This window comes from Haemaphysalis longicornis, unplaced genomic scaffold (assembly GCF_048455015.1).
Source record: "Haemaphysalis longicornis isolate Haplotype H1 unplaced genomic scaffold, Haemaphysalis longicornis Haplotype H1 scaffold_5, whole genome shotgun sequence".
In the NCBI taxonomy this organism is placed as follows: Eukaryota; Metazoa; Arthropoda; class Arachnida; order Ixodida; family Ixodidae; genus Haemaphysalis; species Haemaphysalis longicornis.
In genome coordinates, this window is record NW_027526385.1 from 72,928,271 (window position 1) to 72,952,371 (window position 24,101).

At 44.8% G+C, this 24,101-nt stretch overlaps 1 protein-coding gene across 4 annotated transcripts in view; it reads left to right on the forward strand.

Moving 5' to 3' along the window:
* The window catches only part of LOC144138432 (voltage-dependent T-type calcium channel subunit alpha-1G-like), an 82,430-nt gene that overhangs the window by 51,417 nt on the left and 6,912 nt on the right, over positions 1-24,101 (forward strand). For all 4 annotated transcript variants that reach the window (XM_077670707.1, XM_077670706.1, XM_077670709.1 and 1 more), the window contains 16 exons: positions 1,057-1,262; positions 3,203-3,567; positions 4,240-4,445; positions 7,168-7,256; positions 8,705-8,897; positions 11,386-11,570; positions 12,366-12,492; positions 13,372-13,497; positions 14,155-14,244; positions 15,092-15,436; positions 16,760-16,869; positions 19,021-19,151; positions 20,157-20,306; positions 20,400-20,521; positions 21,706-21,954; positions 22,694-22,796. In XM_077670707.1, the coding sequence (XP_077526833.1) occupies positions 1,057-1,262; positions 3,203-3,567; positions 4,240-4,445; positions 7,168-7,256; positions 8,705-8,897; positions 11,386-11,570; positions 12,366-12,492; positions 13,372-13,497; positions 14,155-14,244; positions 15,092-15,436; positions 16,760-16,869; positions 19,021-19,151; positions 20,157-20,306; positions 20,400-20,521; positions 21,706-21,954; positions 22,694-22,796 (2,797 nt within the window). The remainder of the gene's footprint in view (positions 1-1,056; positions 1,263-3,202; positions 3,568-4,239; positions 4,446-7,167; positions 7,257-8,704; positions 8,898-11,385; positions 11,571-12,365; positions 12,493-13,371; positions 13,498-14,154; positions 14,245-15,091; positions 15,437-16,759; positions 16,870-19,020; positions 19,152-20,156; positions 20,307-20,399; positions 20,522-21,705; positions 21,955-22,693; positions 22,797-24,101) is intronic.

Sequence of the window (24,101 nt, forward strand, 5' to 3'; positions counted from 1 at the left end):
GGTCTATTAAACATCTATTGAACATCTATTAATTATCTATTGGAAGCCTCAGGACAAAAAAACGCTAAGCGTCACGTTCAGCCGCCTCACGATCTGTCACAGTGATATCACACTGGTTTTGTCCGTTGTTATCACAGTGTTTAAATTTTTGCTTTTCGCCCAGTGCATGTGTAATATCCGTTCTTTTGTCATTGTCACGCAGTTTACATAGTCGCTCGCAATGCGCTAAATTTGACCCCACGAACATCCCAGGGCGTCAGAGCAGTCGATAGGTCAGCGGAGAGCGTGACGCAAAGAACAAAACTTTCGAGCAATGCGCTAAATTTGACCCCACGAACATCCCAGGGCGTCAGAGCAGTCGATAGGTCAGCGGAGAGCGTGACGCAAAGAACAAAACTTTCGAGCACTAGTGAAATAAACTTCATACAAATTCGCAAAACATCAAAACCTGAACTACACAAATATAAAATCTATTACAAAGACACGCCCGTGAGCTGTGTACTGGCTATACCGCTTTCGGTCTTATTTCAAGTCTGTACAACGCGAATTACTGTTTAAAAAAGACAGCAAAAATGTGACTTGGTGGCTTAGCGAGCTAGTTTACATTGCATCTTCTGTCACTCATTTAGTGCTGTTTAGCTTTAGTTGCTAAAGGCTAAGCGTGCTTTTCGAGGCAAAAAGCTCGTTGGGGGCTGTTGATGATCACTTGCCGTCACCACTCTAAAAATGCCGGTGGCTGAAATAGTTTCGTCCAAAAAGACCAAAGTGTGCGGCAAGATGATGATCAGCACTCGTCTCCAAGCTCTGTAGCTGGTGGCTGAAGAAATCGTACCTTTAGTTACTGCTAACCGAGTAGCAAGGGTTATTCGTTTCTGGAATTCTATCATCCTTCATCTTCCATCAGATCAACATTGTTGGCTGAACGTAAATTGGAAGCATGCGTCCTTAGTAATCAAGCTGATGATTCTCCTTGGAGAAGCAACACGCTGGAAAAGAGCGCGGACAACTGAGAGGCGCCACTGGCGTTGTGTGCGTGCGTCCCTCCTCCCCCCGTAGGGTTCCCTCCCGCCATCGCCTCCTGGCAGCCCCCTAATCAAACTCCACCGCCAGGGAAGCGGGCCTACGAATGGCAGCGGTCGGCGTCGGTCGCTGGCCGACTCCGACACAGACTCCCTGCTGGAGGCTGAACTTCCCGGATATCAGGAGACGCCATCTTTGCTGGTAGCCTCGTCGCCGCTCAACAATGTGACCGTCGGTCAGAAGTGAGTTGGGCCACCTTTTTGAGATTGCATTTCACGCTCTTCAAAGACACCAGAACAATGAACTGCATCAAGTGTACGATAGCAAGAAGATAAGCTGTGCATATAAAGATAATTATGACAGAAATATTGTGCTCGAAAGTCACAATAGTAAAAATATTTAACGAAAGGGTCCTAGAAGAGGCAAGAAAGAAAAAAATGCAGATCCCAAAAGCAGGGGACTGCGTTCTTCTGCCAAGGTTCTTCTGCCAAATTAGGATTAAAACCAAAGAGGATCTCTATGCGAGATATATGTTATGACGTGAATTGGCTGAGTCCCTAAAAAAGTGCCCACTGTCAAGGTTGGGGAATAATATGTGTTAGGCCACTACTGCGATTAGTGTTACCATGGTTTTAACAGTAAGTCATCCCACTTGTATAGCTAAATAAACCATCGGTGAAACCAAAATAGAGCGAAAAAATAAAGTCAGGGCTTTACGTGCTGAAGATACGTATACCTATAGGCTATGAGGAGCGCCATAGTGTAGGGTTACGGCCTTATTTGCACCTTCTGAGAATCTTTCACGTGCACCTAAATGTCGACACACAAGTGTTAGACTTCAAAACGACTACTGTCTTAAAACTGGTCGTGTTTTGTAGTTGAATTGGGGTGGCATGTGGACGAGCGGGCGAATAAAAACTATGCGTTAACACATGTTCTCCAGAGTGGTAATTTTAAAGCTCTGCAGAGTTAGAAAATTGCTATTATGCACTCAGTATATTCACTTGACACTTCATTGCGAGGTTTATAATAAATTATGAACAAAAGTTTTCAATATCCCTACATCCCAAGGCCTAACGTCTCCAAGCCTTAAATATGTGAAAACTCTACAATAACTGTACTAAATAACAGCAAACGTAATTATTTTGGGTGTTTAAGGGATACCAAAGCCTCGTATGTGAATTGGTATTTCAAAGGTCGGTAAAATTGCTGAAATTACTGAAAATTACTGAAAATTACTGACTGGAGTTGTTCATATAATAATAAAATAATGTTCGCGCAGGCCAAGAGCGAGACACTTCATGTAATGTCATAGATATTCAGTTAATCTTTGAACCACTTGAATTTAGTCCGCTAAAAGTAACAACAATTTGTGTAAAATGGCATAAAATGTGATAACAATACATCCTAAGTCTCAGATTCTACTCACGGTTAAGTGGGAGTGGAGAACGGTGACTGAGGATGTCTCCTCACCTTAAATTCTTAAACTCGGTGCAGAGTGAACGGCCGATAAACTTGCTGAGCCAAAGCAATATATACTCCTTTCCGGGATTTTGTTTCAGTCGGTTACTCTAGCAAGTAATTTATCGCATCACGAAATATATAAAACCTTTTTGTTCAGCAAGGTTGCTTTATCATTGTGCTCGTAGTTGCCTCAAAGGGATGCACTATGCGGGTGTACAGTGGTCTTTAGGATGTACTCGTTTGGCTCAAATATGTGGTGATATTTTTTAGGCATCAGAATGTATTCTTTATCCGTCCTCTTAACAGCGGAGCTGCTTAGGTAGAGCATTTAAGTAAGCCTTCTGAAGGCCATCGGTCACGCAGGTGTAGGTGCCGGTTCGAAAACCCGCCGGCGGTTTTGCAGAAACCGGCTTCCAGATCCACCGACAGAGGGCGCACTGGTTTCGCGGGGGCAGGTTCCCCTCTCTTCCACTATAGGAAGGAGAGAGAACGGGACCTCCCGCCGCTGGCGCTTAGCTGCCGATTCCTTTGCGAGAACCGTAGAATTTGCTCAGCGACGGTGCTGCCGTTCTTCAGCGACCTCTTTTTGACGCTCGAGCCGACACAAACCATAGCTCCACTGTTTCAGCTATTTCACATTAGGTGCAACAAGGTATAATTTTTGATATGACGCAACAAGCGCTTCTGAGGTGTAATTCGGAACCTTTACACACTGCAGCGGTGGCAGCAGCGCATCGGCCTCTGACCACAGTCACTGCAACGGAGGGGTGCTACCCGGCCTCAACAACGGCGCCAATGGGGCTTCATTCAACAACAGCCACAACAACAACAGCGACCGCAGAAACAGCCACCACCACCACCACCATCATCACCATCACCACCACAAGCGTCCAAACATCCTCATCAAGCAGAACAACATGGCGGCTGGCTGCACGGGTTCGTCGCCGTGGAACAACGACGCAGACGAGAGGGCGGCTGAAGCCGCGGCGTACCTGGCCCAATCGCCGAATGTGGTCGCCACCGACGCCGCTGGACGTCCCATGCCGCTCAGTCGGCAGAACTCGCTTCATAGCCAACATGGAGGTACGCGCGAGTTTTAAGCGGCTTTGAAACAAAATTCCGCGAGTAATTACACGCCAGTTATGAGGACATTCACGATTGAGGTTCGTTCAGGGGACTACACAATCACCGCGCAAGGCAGAAGCCGTTTTCGATAATACATACTTATTCACAGCACTGGTACGGCACCGGTGGTTGAAACTTTAGAACTTGTTTTTCGGGCTATCTTCTAGAGAGAAGTATTTTTAGGCAACTGACACAGCACGGCCGTACGTTTATCAAAATGCCAATAAAAATTCATAATAAATGCAATATAATAATAATATTTGTCATTCAATAATTAGGAATTATTGTATTTCGCCAATTTTTACTGTCATTTACTAATATAAATGTATTCCCATATGCACATGCAGTCAACATCACGCTTGTGAGGTCACTCTACTAGCCTACAGGAGTACTGAAACCGTCCACTCTAAGTCAAAGTGGGGCGCGACTTTTGACCGCTAAGGACACAAAAGTTGTACCCAGCGCAACAAATTTATCTCCCACATAGTAAAATGTTCGAACTTGCTGTACGTGCATTATCGCCTTAATGATAAGCTTGTAGACGGCTCCTGAATAAAGTACCCCATGTACAAAATTGCCGAGTAGGAGAGACGGACGTCTTTCATCAAGAACTTTCTTTTTTCCCGTCAGGGGGTGCCAGTGTCTTGGCCAGTCGCCACAACTCGCTGAGCAGCTCGGGCATTGGCTACGTCGAGACCAGGCACAACTCGCTCATCGTCAAGCCCGGCGGCACCAAGAAGATCAACACCGAGTCGGGCGTTATGCACCTCAAGGTGGACAACGCGGCGGCCGCTGCCACTCTCGTCTACGGCGAGCACGCCGTTCATGTGCCCAAGGTCAGTGCACCACCGGGCCATTTGTGTGAAGCCGACTTATGCCCCTTTCACAACGTCATTCAAAACTAATGACATTGGCTGTTAGTGATATTCTGTTTGGCCATGTGGGCCTACACGACAAAATAACTATCATTTGATAATGATAACAGTCGCGATTAGCAAATGCGTGGAATTGCAAGATAACAGTGTAAATTTACCCGTGATCTTTATACCCTTTTATACCTTCAAAACAAAACAAATTACCTTCTAGTCAGAATTTTTTTTACTATTTTCGGCAAGCGAAGTAGATATTACAGGCTGAGAGAAGTCTGAAACAAAGTCCTACTTGCATAGCAGCAGCATGGCGGAGCATCGATGGGGAAACTAAGGAACCAAACACCGACGAAGCAGTCGTTGAATCGCGGCCTAGTCACGTGGTTCGCTTGCGGTGAAACGCACGCACGGACGGCCCAGCCGGCACTGAGCCATCAAGCGCAGGCGAAGCAGCCGCTTCACCCTCGTCTGGGCACGTGGTCGCGCAGCGGCGAGGCTTCAAGCGCGCGAAGCGATAAGAAAGAAAGGCGCTGATTTCGCGTCGGCAACTGATGAGGTCACTTGCGACGTAATGAATCCCCTTAAAAGCTGTAACGGCTGGTTGCAACGTGCCGACCTGTCACAAATGCTTCTATACTGCACTAGCCCCCAACAAGCTTCTCGATCATTTCCAATACATACACTTTACTGTAACACATGTTTCTAGCGTCCAGACAGAGTTTTATATGGTTCTGGGAGGCTTTAGAAACATGACACCACCAGGACCATTGTGCAAATCTTTTTTTCGCTTAATTAACGCATTTTGTCTATAGTTCGTAATAGGGTATGTTTTTTTCTCAATTTTCTCGCAGAATTTGTTGTTTCTTCACAGATTTGTCGCCTGGTCATCCTGCAGCATATCATGCAGTTGAAAGTTCAGATTTGTTGTATTTATTATCTCGTAATTCTAGGAATTCTGTAGGAACTGATACATACTCACTTCACTCGTTCTGTACGTTAAATCTTTTCTGTGTTCATCTCCTGTCAGAAGAGCTCTCCCTTCGAATATGTACCGATACCAACATCACGCCTTACCAAAATGATCCATTCAATCGAAACTGCTGGATCGTATTGGAATCGAAATTGCAATCGTACTGCTGGAGCAAAATTGCCCAGCAAGACCATAAGGTCATTTGGGGTGACGAGACGAACCTTTGCAATCCCCATCTTCCCTTCACTGGTCTTGAGACCACACTCAAGCCGTTATAGCTCTGCACTGTTTTAGCCATGTGGTTTGTAATTTGCAAACCTAAACCAATTTTTCGACCCACGTTGACACTCTCTGGGTCGGCCTGGACACGGGTTGCCACGACCAATCTAATCTGTCTCCTACTGCAGTCAAGACCAGAGGCCCTAATTGACAAGCCCTCTAATCCCCTGCCGTCGTTATTTGGGATAGGGGACCAATTAACGCCGATACGGGCTCTTTCGGAGTCCTCCGCGTTGCCTGATTGAGTCTTACAGCGCTGTCAAGACTGCTGGTACAGGAAGCGGGACGGGTCATTAGAGCAACAACTAAGGCCTTAAGTCGCTGTATTAACGTATCAGTTGTACACCTTGCTCTCATCGCCAAAGTGTGAAAAAATTCTTACGGTGCCTCGATAATTTGGCCGTCGATATTTTCACCATGTGGAAACCATCGCGGCACCGTTGGGCAAGGTATACAAGGAACGGTGTGCATATGACAATGGTCAGGCGCTTCGTTGAATTTCCAGTGGGGAAAGCTGGGGCGTCAAGGCCTGACCAATTAAAGCCGTCTAGCGAAGCTGCGAACGGGGTTAAATAACAAAGATGGGAGGGAAAAGGGATTACCAAGGAGCAAAGCCCTCCCCTCAAGCGCGGTCGCCCAGATTGGCAAAGAGAATTCTCGCCAAACCCACCACGAGTTAAAAGAGTGCTGACACAAAATTTTCGTGTTTTTTTTTGTTGCTATGGGTACCTATCAGCCAACTAATCATATAACGGCACATTAGACGGTCGATAGCAGCGTAAATAATTATTTACAGCCTCGTTTATTCGTGTCAGTTTCGGTTTCGATTAAACTCACACCGAGGCGGCCGCCATGGCAGGAGGGCGCCCGTGCCGTCACTGCCGGTGTGGACGCGCGCGCGCCCAGAGCGGCCGTGGTCCCCACCATCTCCATGCACCGGGCAGCATGACGTCAGTCTCAAAACCGTGACGTGTACACACGGCGGAACAGCGCGCGCCAACCGCAGCCAGCGCGTTGGTCGCGGGAGCCCTCACGTCGCCAGTCTGGGGCCAGGAGGAGCACAAGGCGCCATGCTAATGCCGATTGCAAAAGGGTATTCGTTCTGAGCTTTCTCATGCGCGCGAAGACTAAAATGGATCTGAAATCTCTTATACCAAATGGTTACTGTTGAAACTTGCTGGGAGATATCTCTATATGGAAAGGGAGCCTTTAGTATAGTTTACCCAGCTTTGAAATTTGGTATCAGTGCTCCTTTGAGGGAGAAGCGGCAACACTGCCACTGTGTAACGGCGTAAGGGGAGAGACTGGTTGCGAAATCTTCCCTTGCCTCGCGCCGTGCCTTGGGGTACAAGAAATTACGAGTTTCCCTTATTCACCACAGCGCTTCCTTTAAAATAGAAAGTAAGTTAAAAATTTACCCATTTTATCTTTCACACGCAGCTCTGCTGGTTCTTTGAACCGAAGTGGTGGAGGTGGTGCTTTGAAAATCGTCAAGACTACGCATTGTTCCTATTTGCACCAGACAGCAAGTAAGTGAAGGTTTATCTCTGACTGCGTGGGATTACAAAGCAGAATTTTATTGTGCAAAAGCTCATTTCGGGCCTTAAAAGGTGTGTCGTACGAAAAAAAAAAGTCAACGTTAGCATAAATACTTCACAAACCTTTCTATAGCTATATACTGTTGTCCTCTTACTACAGTAGCTATGGAGAAGCCACAAATGTTATAGAATTTATATGAGACACTCTACAATTCTGCGCAAATTTGCCGCGAGCTAATAACGTACGAGCAGAATTTTCATACAATGATGCTACGTATCCATGTACGTCGTATACAACATTTAAAAAATAAGCAGAATGAGCGCCATGGGGGAAAACACATTCTTATCTCTTTCTGGACTACCCGTGAGATGCAGTGTCATGGTCTATATAGCGCGAAATTCCAATGCACTCTTTGGGCACATTTGTTTCGATTCCCTCTCTCCCCAACACACACCCTCCGAGCGCCTGCCCTTAGCGGGCCATCAGTTCCAAATTTTAAAAGCTGTAAACATTTCGGGTAGACAGCTTATCGATGTTGTCTTCATTTAAAGCGGATGGCATTGTATCCGGAGGTATGGCGCAGGCGCATATGCACAAGCATTTAATAGTTCCGTGAGTTGGAATATCTGCGTACACACCTCATTTACAGAGCAGTACCTATCCTGACCGCTTCAACTGCTCCAAACTCTCATGTTCAATTTTAGTTTACCAATCACCAGGTGATGTACAGTGCATAAAGGCGTTAGATAAGAATGGGTTACGTATTTGTAAAGGTGTAATCGGACGCTTCGAGAAATCACAAGCGGAATTTAAAACGCCTTGATCGCTGTCACAGCTCACAATATTAGCTATTCTTAAGAGTAAATTAAAGTTTTTTTAGTTGCGTAAATTTTTGGCATTGACGACAAAAAAATTTTCGGTAGTTTTGTCGTATTTTCGCGTTTCGTACTGTCGTCCTGTCGTATCCTTGTCGTGTCGGGATTCTGATGTTCTGTCGTGTGTCGTATTCCTGTCCTGAGTTTGATGTTCCGTCGTGTCGAATCCATGTCTTGTCGTGATCCTGATGTTCCATCAGTAGTTGCACATGGTTTGAATCTTATTGCCCGTTGGGAAGAGTAGTGTAAATGGTAGTTCTGTTGTGACTACAGGAATGTTTGTCGTTGAGAAAATTGACTTTGTCGTTACGACAGAAATGTGTGTCGTAATAAAAGATGGTTTTGTCGTGACAACAGGACTTCTGTCATCTCAATAAAGTTTTTTTGTCGTACGAAAGGAATTCTTGTTAGGTTTTTGCAGTATTCCTGTTGTGAGTTTAGACTGGGTGAGCGTCGGGTACTATCTTTTCTCTTTTTTTTTCGCCTTGCTATAATTTTGAAAAAGGTGAGTGTTTGTTTTGAGAGTGTTTTTTTTAGCTGGCGCTGCGTGCTGGTGTTTGCAGGGTTCGCATTTACTGCAACCGGCTGACGGACGGCCGGTGGTTCGACTACACGGTGTTGGTGTTTATAGCTCTCAACTGCATCACGCTGGCTATGGAGCGACCAAACATCCCTCCACGCAGCCTCGAGCGAGAGCTTCTTATTGCCGCAAACTACACCTTCACAGTCGTCTTTGCCTTTGAGATGCTTGTCAAGGTCAGTGTCTCGCTATAGGGTCACCCAAACAGTATAGAGTCCTAAATGGGCCATTCAGCAGAAACTTTGCCTGTGAAACTATCATTGACTGCTATTGCCCACTATTGTCCACTCATTTTGTAGCGCATGCGTCAGAAGCAAACACAGTGCTGAGGCGCGTTCTATATAACATAAAAAAATAAAAAGGATGCGCAAGCATACGCAAAGCCATGTATACGTGAACGGCGTATACGTCTGGTCAAAACTGTTTGAGTTGGTAACGCGGCGCACACAGCTTTACGCGAACCACAACACCCTGCAACGTTTAATTCAACTTCAATGCTTTCGCACTCGGAACTCATAAGAAATGCGTAGGTGTCTTGGGGGTTTTTACACACCGTTTCAGTTTAATTGATTATTTTATGTATTTCTAGTGATTCTGGTGCAGGGGGGATTAAAAGAAATATGAACGACGGAGTAAACAGCCTCCGACGTAGGCCGCACAGTCTGGCTGTATTGTCAATAAACTGGGCGCATGCGTAGTTTTTTCAGAGCGTTTGAGAGCGTCGCCTACTGTTACGGGAAATGCTTGATAAAGGAGCGACGCAGGTCATTTGTTTTGAGGCGCCTTTTTATGCTATGTCGCCACTGAACATCCTGTTATCTACTACATTCGGGAGCCAAGCGCGCAGCAGGCTGATTGCAGCTAGCATGATGCCCTTCAACGATCATCCTGCTCAGTGGCGACGCACCGTGGAAAGGTGCCTCAAAATAAACTACCGGCGTTGCTTCTTGACCAAGCATTTCCCATAAATGTAAGCCACAGCCTCAAACGTTCTCGAAGAAGAGCGCATGCGCGCAGTTTACTGACTTTGCAGCCAGACGGTGCAGCATGCGTCGAAGGCTATGCGCTCCGTTGTTCGCATTTCTTTTAATCCACCCTGTACTTGGCCAAGGCTTACTGCAAGAATAAAACAATTTAGTTCAAGCGCGGCTGGAATACGTCGGACAGAGATACACATTAAGATCTGAATTCGTGTTCAGCGTTCGCACTTAAATTAACAGTGCACCACACTGGACAAATGCTTATAAGAAACATCACGGCCATTGAGCTAAACACTTGTGGGGAGTATATTTGATGGCTGAACATGAAGACCAGAACCTGTGTCTTCGTTCACAATCAAACCTGATCTCATGACACACCAAGTCCCTCTTATACGGGGTCAAGGCTTACTACCAGAGCAGCTGGAGTAATACTGCAGATACATAGATTGTGGTGTTATTCGTATTTGGCATTCGCAAATACGATAGGTGTACGATAATACGATAAATAAATACGATAAATAGGTGTACCCCAAGGCCTGACTAAATACTTATGCTTAGCATCACCTAGTTTATCCAATTTGGAGTTTTAAAGTGAAGCTTTCTATTCCTCACCGATGGCGTCCGGTGCACAACAAAACGTACTACACTTCCCATGGTTGGAATAGAGCCTGGGTCCCTCTTGTTATCTAGCCAACGTCTATCTGATCGCTCCATTCCGACACGGTCGACACGGAGCAGAAAGTAGATCGAGAGCTTCACGCACGAAAACTACACGCTCAAGATGCAGACGCCAACGAAACCAACTGTGCAGAACCGTTCCTGCATAGATCTTACGTTTTCAAACAAGCTGTGTCGCTTCCCGATGGCAGAACCTCCAACCATCTGCCACAGCGATCACTAAACCATATTGTGCAAGTGCAGAGTCGCCGATACAAATGGAAACGTGTAAATGATGAAAACTTCCCGATTCAAAAAAAGGTAATGTCTTTAATACGTGTGTTTATTCAACCTAATGAGATTAGGTACTACCCTCAGAGATAACTCGATCCACTACATTCATTCTTGCTGTGACTTTGGCACTTCGCCATTTGAATCGCACACAAGAAAGCCTCGCCTTTCAACCATCGCCGTCGTTAGACGGCGGGGTGTTTTTTTACGTATGATTGACTAGTGAGCAGGAATACCACAACCTGCGTCCTGTAGTTGAGTTTCATATAGTTGAGAAGAAATGGGTGTGAGCAGGGCATGTAATGCGAAGGCAAGATAATTGTTGGTCATTAAGGGTGACAGAGTGGAACCCTCGCGAAGGCAAGCGTTGCAGGAGGCGGCAGAAGGTAAGATGCGCAGATGAGATCAAGAAGTTTGAGGGGATAAATTAGTCGCAGTTAGCACAGGACCGGGATAGTTGGAGATCCATTGGAGCCTTTGCCCTGCAGTGGGCGTAAATATGATGATGATGATGATGTTTACGATTATTGAAAAGCTGATGATTATGGCGATGATGATGGCAATGATGATTAGCAGTGTTTGTTGTGGTGATGGTGATGATTACGATGATGAGACGACGACTATGGTGATGATGATGATGATGATGATGATGATGATGATGATGATGATGATGATGATGATGATGATGATGATGATGATGATGATGATGATGATGATGATGATGATCCGATCGCAGGTAATTGCCAAGGGCCTCTGGTACGGGGACAAGGCTTACTTCAAGAGCGGCTGGAACAAGATGGACGGAGTGCTGGTCACCATCTCCCTCGTCGACTTCCTCCTCACCTTCGTTGCCGACGGAAGCCCCCGCATATTTGGCATCCTTCGCGTCTTCAGGCTTCTCCGCTCACTCAGACCCCTCAGGTGGGTAAACAAATTGAAATACCTGTATATCCCCTACCACAACGGGGGTTGTCCATGGCTATCGCTGCAAAAAAGTCATTTATTTTGTAATCGCCCCACCTTACCCAGGGGCGCTGTAACAGAAGGGTTACAAGCGAAACAAAATAGCAGTCATTCAATGAGACAGCGCACAGCTGTCTTTCGCACGTTGTTGGTTACAATGTAATAGACGTTGCACAAATATAATTTTTGAACGTGGCAGTCTTGACACGGTAGCCAGTACTTCTAAGCTTACGATATTGTCAGTGGGTATGGCAGTTTGGTTGCCTATAATAGTTTTAAAATTTTATATTTTGGGGCATTTAACACGCCTGCACTACAGTTGCGCTATGAGGCGCGCCGTAGTAGAGAACTCCGGATTAATTTTGACCACCTGTGGACCTTTAACGTCGCCGAAATCTCGACACAAGGGTGTTTTCGCTTGTCGCGTCCACCGGAAAAGCTACTACCGCGGCCGGGGACTTAACCCGTGTTTTGGGGCTCAAGAGCACAACGCCTTAACCACTGAGCCACCGCGGCGGGTGCCAAAAATAATTTCTATGCTGATTCCAGTCTCTAGTAAATACAAAAAAAATAGCCTAAGTCGCAGCTTTCTGCTACTAAAGGAAGTCATACCCAATCTGATTTTTGTTCTAGCAGTACAACCACCTGGCAGTCCTGTGCCGTCCCGGGACAAACCTATCTGTTCAGTTTTGTACTTTTTTACCATTTGTCTGTTAAATTTGCAACTGAGAAATATGTTGTGTGCTTGTCCAGGGTCATCAACCGTGCACCAGGACTTAAGCTCGTGGTCCAAACCCTCATGTCCTCCCTGAGGCCCATCGGAAACATTGTGCTCATCTGCTGCACCTTTTTCATCATCTTTGGAATCCTCGGTGTCCAGGTAACGCGGACTTGTATTTTCTGTCGGGCTTGTTTTTTATGGGTCTCGCTTTGCGTGTGACACACTCCGAAGACACTGCGATCTCTCTGTTTTGGTTGAATGAGTAATCCCTGTCTCAGAATCTTGAAATTAATTATTCACCACTTGTATAGAAATACTTCTTGAATATATTATACGTCATACACTCTAGCCGCAATGGCAAATAGTTCGTATTGTTCTTCAAAGTCAGTTCTTTCAGCCAGCCAGCACTGTGCCACATGACATAAGTATTTGTGTCGAATCGGAATTTGTAGATCCACAAGACGTCAAATTTGCGTCGTAATACGATATCAGAATAAGGTGTCAAGATCGGGATTTGATAAAATTATAACATATTGAGTTGCAGAGGTATAGAAAGCCGGGCGAGTTGGTGATATAACATGGTGGCGAAACAGGGCAGCTTAACAAATACACGAGTAGATGGAAACAAGTAGGAGTTCCCGTATACGTCGCATATTACAATGTTACTTACTGCTTACTAAGAAAACATTAAGCCGTGCAGTCACCATCCTTAGGCTGCGTATCTATTCTTCAATACGGGAAACCTCAATCGCGTATACAGAATAAAAAGGAAGTTTTGGATGCCGTGCACTGGATTACCCACGACCTGCTACATATGTGGAACTGACACGAGAGGCATATTGCTATGTGCTATTCATGCGGAACGACACGTCGTAAGGCTGCACAAATTTCCTGTTTTCGGGGTTTGCACAGATCTTATTGCTCTTTGTCATGTGTTGCTCCTTTCTGAGTGAGAATGGCTGGGCATAATCTTTTAGGACATAATCTTTTGCTACCTTGCAGCTCATTCGGGCTCTTTTATTCCTTCATCTTTTGCAGCTTTTCAAAGGCTCTTTTTACTTCTGCGAAGGCCCGGATGTTAAAGGCGTGCGCACAAAAGGAGACTGCCTGGAGAGGGGCATGGTGTGGACAAACCGAAAATATAACTTCGACCACCTCGGTCAGGTCCGTGCTGCAATGAATGTTACGTTACCTATTTCACTCCACATCCGGTTGGTAATCATAATCGCGTCATCATCAGCAACCTACTCAGGTCCACTGCAAAACGAAGGCCTCCCCCATTCATCTCCAACCGCTCCCGTCCTGCGCTTCTCGAGTCCCCTTCCTCTAGACCAAGAACACTCTTCTAGGTCTAGAAGAAGGGCACTAAACTAACAGCTCGTTTTACATATTGAAAGGTCTGGTACAGGGCTATTAATATAACCCAAAAACTAGCCACAAATATAGAGCTAGGTTTCACGTTTAATCTGCATTCATAACCTGCGTCGGCTACAGCTCCGGCAAAACGTCAAGACAGCCCAATAATAATGCTATCATTCTAAAAATGCCGACCCTTTGTCAAATACATCTGTAACATGTAAAGCGTTGACACAAGGTAACAAAATTACACGAAAGCCACTGCGCATGCCTGAATTTTCTTGTTCAAAATAAACCTTATATTGCAAACCAACGTGTCATGGTCACACGACTTGGACATTTAGGCATAGTTTTAAATTTTTCAAGGTGGTTGCGATGCGCCGTTGTAATTAATCACACTGTCCAGAGTGATTTACCAATTCCAGAACGTCACAGTTGTAATCAGCCGACCCTGCTTCTTCACAGGCCCTGATGGCGCTGTTTGTCCTGTCTTCGAAAGATGGCTGGGTAAACATCATGTACTCAGGACTGGACGCTGTCGGAGAAGGCATTCAGGTGAGTACACAAACTTTAATGCAACCTGTATACTTTGACTTCTTAACATATCCCCACAAATCGGATCGATTACTCGAAGCTATTCAAGACTTAAATACATTACTATACCAATGTTCAAATTGTTGTACCCAATCATTATGTATAAAAGTCTATTGCCGCTCAGTTTTTATTACCGAGTGGGATAACCGAAAAAGAATATACCTTTAATACAGACAATTATTCATGTTTATACAAAATGGGATACCTTTACCAAAAAATCTCGACAGTCAAAGTGATTTACTTTCATTGTTATTACATTGTCAGAAATTCGAAGCCCGAATTCAAGCGAAGTTTGGCGTTTCAACTATCACGGCTCGAACAGCGATCACTACGCGAGCAGCATCACGATTAAACTGTTTCAGATGTACAACGTCAAGAACATATGCTATTTGGCTAGTTTTCAAATGTTTATAAGCTAACCGTGTAGCCAAGTTTAGACGAACACGTTAGGAAGCACGATCACTGCTCGTGTGTTCTTTCGTGAGCTTCCAAGGATGGGTAGTTGGTATGCGCCAGTTGGTATGCCACGAGTAGAAAAGAGCGCGAAAAAACGAAAGCGGAAGAGGAAGAAGAACACACTGTGTTTGCGTCCTCCTTCCTCCTGTATTTTCGTCTTTTCGCGCTATTTTCCAGTCACTCTTTCATGAGTTTGTTATTTCTTCCCGAATTTAGCACCTTATTTTTTGTAGTGAATATAATTAGACTGCCACCCTCGTAGAATAATCGTGCGCAAACTACTAGCTTCAAGTGAGAAACGGATCTGACACCGCGGTGACGCCATGTGGCGCCCTCTGTTCTGCGTGCGCAGCCAATCGAGAACTACAACGAGTGGCGTCTGCTGTACTTCATCTCGTTCCTTCTGCTGGTGGCCTTCTTTGTGCTAAACATGTTCGTGGGCGTGGTGGTGGAGAACTTCCACCGATGCCGTGAAGAGCAAGAACGGGAGGAACGGGCCCTACGCGCCGCAAAGAGGGCCCGCAAGCTGGAGAAGAAGCGACGCCGAATGCGGGAAACCCCGTACTACGCGGGCTACTCGCGGCCGCGCCTCTTCACCCACAACATTGTTACCAGCAAGTACTTCGACCTGGCCATTGCCGCCGTCATTGGACTCAACGTGGTCACGATGGCGATGGAATTCTACCGCATGCCCCTTGTGAGTCCCACTCATCCATCTTTTAGGGTTTCCGAGAACTGCATGTTCAGGACCCGGTAAGCTGTTTAAAAGCGCTCACCCTCCAAAAGGCCCTTAAATAAACTTTTCCTGTTCTAGAAATGATCCATTGCCCGGTAAACTTTTCGGTGTCTCGATCAAGTATTTTAGGGTGCAAACTATCAAGGAAATTTGAAACACTTTTTTACCGGGCACCTGGTCAATTCTTTCCGAGTTCCTGTGAAGGGTTTCAGGGCCGCCACCATCGAAGGGCTCTGCAGCCAGGTAGAAGGTTGTGTATTCCTTAAGGCCTTAGTGATTATAAGTCTTCCCCGCTGTCTTCCACAGTAAGGAGTTCGTTTTAATGAGCACATGTTCTTGATCAATTCGCCCCAGAAATTGTCCGTCCGTAACGTCTGACACGATGCATTCAAATGGCCTATAAACGGCACTCTGTATTGAAGGTTTTAGTAGGTCCCTTAGAATATTCCGGTTAGCTGACAGTGAAAAAGCGTTTCTTTCAGCTAAGTTCATCGATGAGTCTTTCTTTCGGGCCACTACCACAAAGCCTGGAAGATTATCGCAATATTCCTCAGATGAATAAACGTAGCAGTAGACGGAAAAATCTCAACACAACCTAAATCAACAACAAAATACATCATACAGCGACAAATATTATATCGATATCTATACCGCCTACTGTATAAACATTATTATCATAGTAGTCTTAAATACTGCAATATATGAAAACAGCTTGTAAAAACTTTAAACAATTTAATGACCCAATAGGCCTTCATCCCCTTATTAAAAAACTGGGTATTGGAAGGTTTGATCTGTAATAAACGACATTCCGGAACACAAAAAATCGGTACCTAGCATTATCTCTCAGCGGCATCTATTCAATGACAAATATTATTAGAATGGTGGTGGTGTTTACAGAGATTGGAGCAATTCTGGTAATAGTGCAAGTAAGCAGATGGAAGAATGTTTTTCTCACAAGCATGAGGCACAAATCTGGTGTAAATAATTCTGCAACCAGATATTTGTTCCGTGTACTAACCTTTAGAGATCAGCTGCATTAATTGCCCAACATGCATATATAAGCTCGATTATACCACAAGGTAACTTGGGAGAACACCAATTCTATGTTCATAAATTCCTTCACACCGTTCATAAAAAAAGGCACCACGGCCCCTGCAGTTGGCCGTGATGTAAATCAAGTGTACGCAAGTATGCTGATGTCATCCAAATAAACAAATGTACGTCTTTGAACTTTTTATCCAGAGCCGGCAACTGCTTACTTTTTGCCTTTTTCCCTCCCCACAGGAATTGGAGTATGCCCTCAAGATATTCAACTATTTTTTCACCGCTGTATTCCTGCTAGAGCTGTCAATGAAAGTGGTGGCGCTCGGTATTCCTCGATACCTCACCGACAAGTGAGTGGCTCTCGTAGCAACCCGATTGAACGGAACGTAGTTTGCACCTACGTTAAGTACTATTATCGGAAGTTATGTGCATGCATCAAGAAAAACAGTGTCCGAAAAGAGTCACGGCAACACTTACTTTTTTTACGGTCGTTGGCTCATAAAAGACGGGAAAGGTAGCCACACAACACAGTCGCGGTTTTTGCGACCCTTTCTGACACCTTTTGCAGGGATCTCTTCTGTCTCAGGTTAATAGTTGCAGTGACTACATACTAAAGAATGCAGCATACTTGGTCTGGCGAAGTCCCGAGACTCTTTTTGAAAGAGTCTGGTGACTCTCCCCGCAAGAGTCAGGACGGCGTCAATCCTTTGACTATCCGATGGCTCCTCAAAGATAATTTCTACGGACTTCTTTTCTTAAAAGCCCGATACTCCGGAAGCCTCAAACAGATAAAGCTAGAATAAAGAGTCTGGTACACCGGTGCTTCTCACAAACATTAAGGCAAAATATTGTGTTCTTTTCAGTCTTATCTAAAAAATTTCATAATGACGGCACGTAGATGATACTAACCGGAAATATTACTCGTTCATTTTTGCTACAGGCTTCCTTTAATGCATTGCTTTGTCGCCGTAAGTATAGGATGATATTTTCACGTTATTCCACCTTATAGTAGTACACAACCTTGGTAAAGCCGACAAGTTCTTGTGACGCCTTATTTTCTGGGTGACGCTTAGTCAGCGATCGGCTTTTTTTTTGCGAGGATAACAGCGAAACACATTTCATAAAGCATTCTACGTGCACATTCGTATGTACGAGGCATTTTCACGAGCGTACTCCCAAGAACGTGCCATCTTAAAACAGTGTGTTTTTAAAGACGACAGTCTAGGCTTCTTAAACAGAAAAATCTTGGTGAGTCTTTCTGTCTGTCTGTCACTGAATTCAACCTCCGGGCCAAAATAAATTAAAATAATCATTGAACACCATGTATATAAAGGCAAGACCGCCCCAAACTACTAAACCTGCTGCAATAGCCCATACACGTCCACTCAACCACGGAAAAGGAAACCTCACGCACATTTGAGATAAAATATAAGCACATACCCGAGTATACCAGCGTTCCTTAATTAAGAATATATGGGGTATTGATTTTTTATTGGAAACAAGACGACAGCGCATTAATAATGGCGTCAAATAGCGGCGAGATTAAAGCAAATGCAACAACAACAGATGTCGCCAAGAGCTGTTCCAAGCACAACAGAAAGAGAAGGTCCCAAACAGACTGAGCGCCAGCTAGGCACCAGCAGCGCGAACGCGTAAAAATTAAATTGAACAAATTTTTATTGTATTCATCATCGAATCAGCGAGAAAGGAGGAGATAGCGTGCCCGGAGGCAGGCGGCGAGAGGAAGGGGTGTTTTGTGGCAGGGGCGACATACCTTCGTCTTTCGACGTCATTTACAGCGACGTCATTTACCTTTTTCCGTGACTGCTTTCTGCCGTGCTCGCTCAATCATGCCTGCTCGGGCATGCCTCAGCAGTGTGCACACCTAGCAGCATGGCTGTTCATATACCCGTTATGTTTATGTAGGCTCACAGCGGCTCCCGCCGAAGCATCAACAAAGTTAAAATAGTAAGGTGTGGCGCGACAGCTGTCAGTGAGAATGAACAGACGAAAACCACGTTGTTCTAGTTCTTTAGATTTTTTGTGGATTGGAAGCATCTGATCTCTGTCTGCGAGAAAACCATAATTCAAGCCCACGTTGTCATGGCTGCCTACCGACCAGCTTATGTCTGAAGCTGGAAAACTCAAACGTCCTCACAATACATAAATCCAAGCTCTTCTTTGTGTGGTGGAACTTATAACGCATTCGCCAATTCTGCACATTTATCAAATTTTAATGTTGTAACCTAACGGTAGAAACTGCAGTATATTTTTTTCTGCGGATCACTGACAGTGAAGCATTCATACTAAATGCTTGGCCTATCGGTGTGGAAGGGCTGTGTATATAGAGTGTCACTCGTTCACATTCACTTCGTGCATTTTTTGTATTTGTCTGCTCTGACCCTTAATTTTTTATACGATACAATATTTTATTGGGACGTTTTCCCTGCTAATGGCGGTTTAGCTTTATGCTTGGAAATGAAGCGCGTGGTCCGACACAGGTGGAACCAACTGGACATCCTGATTGTCATCCTGTCCATCATGGGAATCGTTCTGGAGGAGATGAAGTCGGACCTGATTCCCATCAACCCAACCATCATACGCGTTATGCGTGTGCTGCGGATCGCCAGAGGCAAGCTAATTTTCTTTGCTGATTTAAAAACCTTGCTACTAAGCTTAATAGCGTGCTTGAGACCATAAATGTTTAGGCGAAAACTTTTTACGTACACCAGTAAAATGTTAGAGTAAGTATGGAAGTGTATAAAGGTGTAAGTGCATAAGAGCGTAAAGGTACATCTAAAAGTGTGATTGGCTCTTACCTCTTCTCACGACAGAACTAAAAAAATCTGCAACATAGCAGCGTCTGCTTATGTAGGCTAAAAATAGCTTCTGAATGTGATATTCTTCTTATAATTTTATACCATTGTTATTGGTCACACAGCAGTGATTATGAATACCATTTATTGGTAAGAACTATTGCGCGGTTTGTCCCGAGCAGACTCAAATATTGTTAGCTCAAATAAGAAGACCGGCTCAAATAAGAAGCAAATAAAACACCTCACCCTAACCTGCAGCATAGTGGCAACCTTAAAAGATCTCAAGGAAGTGACATTACCCAGATGCTACATTTTCGAAAGAACAAAAAGCTGCATTACTTTCTTGGCGCGCTGCATCACTATCCTAATTGCTGATTTGTTTTTCTGCTTTGTTTATTTCTCTGGAAAACCGACTAAAAAAGTGTTGTAAGCGAATATGGTATTGCAGGACTGTGACTGTGACAACCTGTGCAAGACATTCTTGTGTATTTGTGGTTTATTCAAAAAATGACCTAACCTGCTTTAAACCATTATACCAGAGTGAGAGGCAAGGTTATGTCAACCTTGCCCATACCAAACTTCAGCACTTCAAAATGTTTTTATATGCACGTCTAAAAATTTATTCAACCTTTTTTAGTGTATTGTGTGTTTTGTGTCACTAATAATCCAATATATAAACCTATATTTATATCAATATGTTTGTTTTGTTTTTTATGAAATAAACTTTCACTTTCACTTTCAATTCTACTTATCGTGGGTCCATTTTACGTCGGACTGTTGTGCACTATTAAATAGATAGCGCCATACTTTTGCGTACCCAGTGCTGAAACTACTGAAGATGGCCAAGGGAATCCGTGCTCTGCTGGACACCGTGATGCAAGCGCTTCCGCAGGTCGGAAACCTCGGCCTTCTCTTCTTCCTCCTCTTCTTCATCTTCGCTGCACTTGGCGTCGAGCTCTTCGGCAGGCTGGGTAAGTGCTTTTTTCCTGGCCTGTAAAGTAAACCGACGGCAATGATACGAAATACGAGACTGATCAGGTTCGCTCTTTTCGCATCTCCTGCAGAGTGCGACGAAAGCCACCCATGCCAGGGCCTTGGAGAGCATGCCCATTTCCACAACTTTGGAATGGCCTTCCTCACCTTGTTCAGAGTCGCTACAGGAGATAACTGGAATGGCATCATGAAGGTGAGCGCGTGCCTGCCTGTACACAAAGGGAGACACATGAGCGGAATACACACAGGAGAATACCTGCCTCCTTGTACACACTTGTACACACCGGGGAGACAACAAGAAAACGATGATGATGGAAAAAGTTGACAGGATGTGGGCAACAATATTCCGGCTTTTTAAAGGAACATTAAAGATAAGAAACAACGACGTCGCTGTTAACACGCCAATGCCCGCTGTCCTGCAGCACACTATGCTTAACGGCTACTGCTCTCTAACAGTTTCAGAAGAGAATATAAGCACAGGCATCGCTTAGTATGATTTCACCGCTTCTTTAGCGGCTTTAGCATACAAAAATACAACTTGCCACCTTACATAGCCTGGTTAAAGGCCAACTGCACTCAAAATTTTGACATCTCGAAAACACTACATCCGTATAGCCGGCCTAAAAAGAAAGCGAGATGCAAAATACAACCGCTAAAATACGCGCGTGGACGCCGCAAGCGGTCAGCAAAAATCGGTGATTTTGAAACCAAAATCGGGGAGAGCGCGGCCATTGAAGTGACGTTGCAGCCGGCAAGCGAGCGGCCGGACAGTCAGCAGCTCGGGAGCAAGCCTGCGAGCAAGCTCTACGCTCGCGTGGGGCTGCAAATGGGTGAAGCGTTCGCAGCAGAACTCGACCGGTTCTCCAGCTGCGTGGCTTGCCAGAGGAAGAAGCCCCCGTCGGCTGGAGCGTCACATACCCGTCGTGGCTGTTTACGCGAACCGCTGGCAGGTGCAAAGTGGTATGTGGCGGAGTTTTTTTAAACGCTTCTGACTGATTAACGAGGTGTTTCACCGGGCAACCACTCGTATCCCAGCTGATTTGGTGGTACTTACTACACATTAAAAATAAATTTGGTCGAGGTGAAATTTGAGTGCAGTTGGCCTTTAACGGGGAACAAGTTGTTTTTCTTTCTACGCTGCTTTAACATCCCCTGGGAAATACGTTGCAGTACATACCAAGAATAACGCTACTCCTGCTCTTGAAACAACTTCAAGCAGCGTGAAAAAAGGGGGTTGAATGACTAGACATGCAGGTGCACAGAGGGGCGCTGACTTCTAACTGATATTTTTTTCGCGCAGTTGGAAATTGTTTCAAGATCATGATCTCGCACCAGAGTCCTACTTATCTACTTCTGCTGCCGCTTTTCTTTACGCAGGACACTCTGCGCGACGAGTGCGACTCCAGGAGCGACTGCGTGCGGAACTGCTGCGTGTCGGCGGTGATAGCGCCGCTGTACTTCGTAGTGTTTGTGCTGATGGCACAGTTTGTGCTCGTGAACGTAGTGGTGGCGGTGCTTATGAAGCACCTGGAGGAGTCACACAAGCAGGCCGACGACGAACTGGACATGGAAGCCGAGCTCCAGGAGGAAATGGAACAGGAAGAGAGGGAACTTCTCGAGGCGAAGGCACGTGACCCTTCTCAAGCGATTCCCGTTGAACACTGAGTGAATTACAGCTTCTCTGATACATTCATTGGTTTGCCAGTCACACCGTGATACGGAGGAACCACGGTTTGCTTAGAAGCCGGGACGTGGTTCCATTTTAAGGTCACTCTTTAGCGCGTTATGGACAATCACAAGAGATCAAACATGGATGCACATACATTGTACTTTGATACTTCTCTTTTTTTGGCGTATTTTCACATTAAACAATGCCTTAAAGTCGAGACCAACCTGCCAACACAAAGTACCGCTAACTGCTCTGGTGAGTCCTGGAACACGGCCCCAGAGTTATTTGAATGTCTTTAAACCTTATAATAAGAAAAAAATACACCGTGTAAAATATGGTGTGGAGCAGTGTTAAACGGGCAAATGAACTTACTGAAACAGCAAAAAGACTTGTGACGAACTAAAACAGGCAGGTGTATTCTTCAATCAAAAATATACTGAAACAAGTCGACCTCTGCTTAAAATCGTTCTCAATGCCTCATCACCTACCCAATCCAATCACGTCTTCGGTACAAGAGTTTGTAAATTCTGTTTAGAGCTGCAATATTCACTTACACTAATTCTCAGGCGCCGACATTTTGACTCAAACCTAAGAGATTTTCGACTTGACTCCCAGCCTATTTTGCTTCACATTTGATTGCCTCGAAATATAAAGTCTGTGCATGGCGCCCCAGTGATACGCAGTACTGCTTTGCAGAACAAGCTGGCTATGGAAGCAAAGCTAGAGTTCCACAGGCCCATCGTGAAGATGTCGTCGTTGCCAGCCAATTTTACCTTTTACTTCCAATGTGACGATGCCGGTGAGTGAACATGTATTCGGAATAAGTGAAGTCATTTCTGTGTCTGGTTGCCCTGCCATGTGAAGCACATGTGCGAGAAGTAAGGGTATTCCTCTGTCTATAATCACGTGAAACATTTCACCCATACTGCGCTGATCTCAGCTTGTGAACTAAGCAACTTGGTATACGAGATTATTTTCCCGTTATCACATGCAGGCTGCCAGAGAGTGTAAACATAGCACTCGGCGTCATGGTATCTGTTGCGCAATAAAACGTGTATTTAAAATAACTAGATAATTGAAAGCGTCGGCTGGTAAGCTTAATGTTGAAAAGTGCGAATGTCCAGATTGCCCTGAATATACGTTGTGCAGAAAACTGTCAGTACATCAGCAGACATAGTCAAATGTTTTGGATGATGATAAGCAAATTTTGTTTTTGAACTTCCAATGCAAGGGAAGATCCAGTGCATTATCTTTGACGGGAAGTTATTGCTTTGCACTTTTGGTTGTGCAAAACCGTTCTGTTTCGTAGTGGGCAAGGCGCGTGATAGATATGTCAAGCCAAATGAAACCATCATTCCTCTTCCGGGTTCCAGTCTTTCAGTAAATAGTTTACGAATACTTTCTTAGCAAGACTGTCTTAAAAGATTTCGGGTGCCCTTTGAGCTTCAACGTATTTTGCATAACACGCGAGAACTGTCCCTGTCCAGGTTTAAGCATCCATCAATGGAGAAAAGCGCTTGCGAAATGCAAAATTTGCCCATTCTTAAATTATTTAAAATGTCTGTATAACTCTGATTAAAAGGCAAATACTACTGAAATTAAATATAATGTTGCAGGTGTTAAAACTAGAAAAAACAACAAATATTTTCGAGATGAAGCACTATGCACGCTGGTTCAAAGCAAAATTCGCGACATTTACAAGCGATTATGCGAGGACAAAATTCCCTGTAATTAAAGCTGCGTAAAACCACTTACCTTTATTTATTCCGCGTTGCGTCTCTCGTCAAAGCTTCTCGCGCCCTTCCTCGCACAAATTGTCAACCTGTTTGCGTCTTTGATTTTCACTATCTTTGCCTCTAGTATTGTAAATTTAGGCAATTATTTTACCGAAAAAAAAAGGTTTCTATTTTCTGCACAAAGCTACCTTTATGGCAACTGAACTGCACACCCCCTTAGTAATCCAGACACTAACCATGAAAAAAAATCACAAAGAGATTTAATGCTGGTGCAACCTACTCGCACAGAGGTAGCCCCGTACTGTACGGTTTTTATAACTGTTTAGAAACCACTCAATCAGGCAAAATTTTCGGCATAAGTTTGTTAC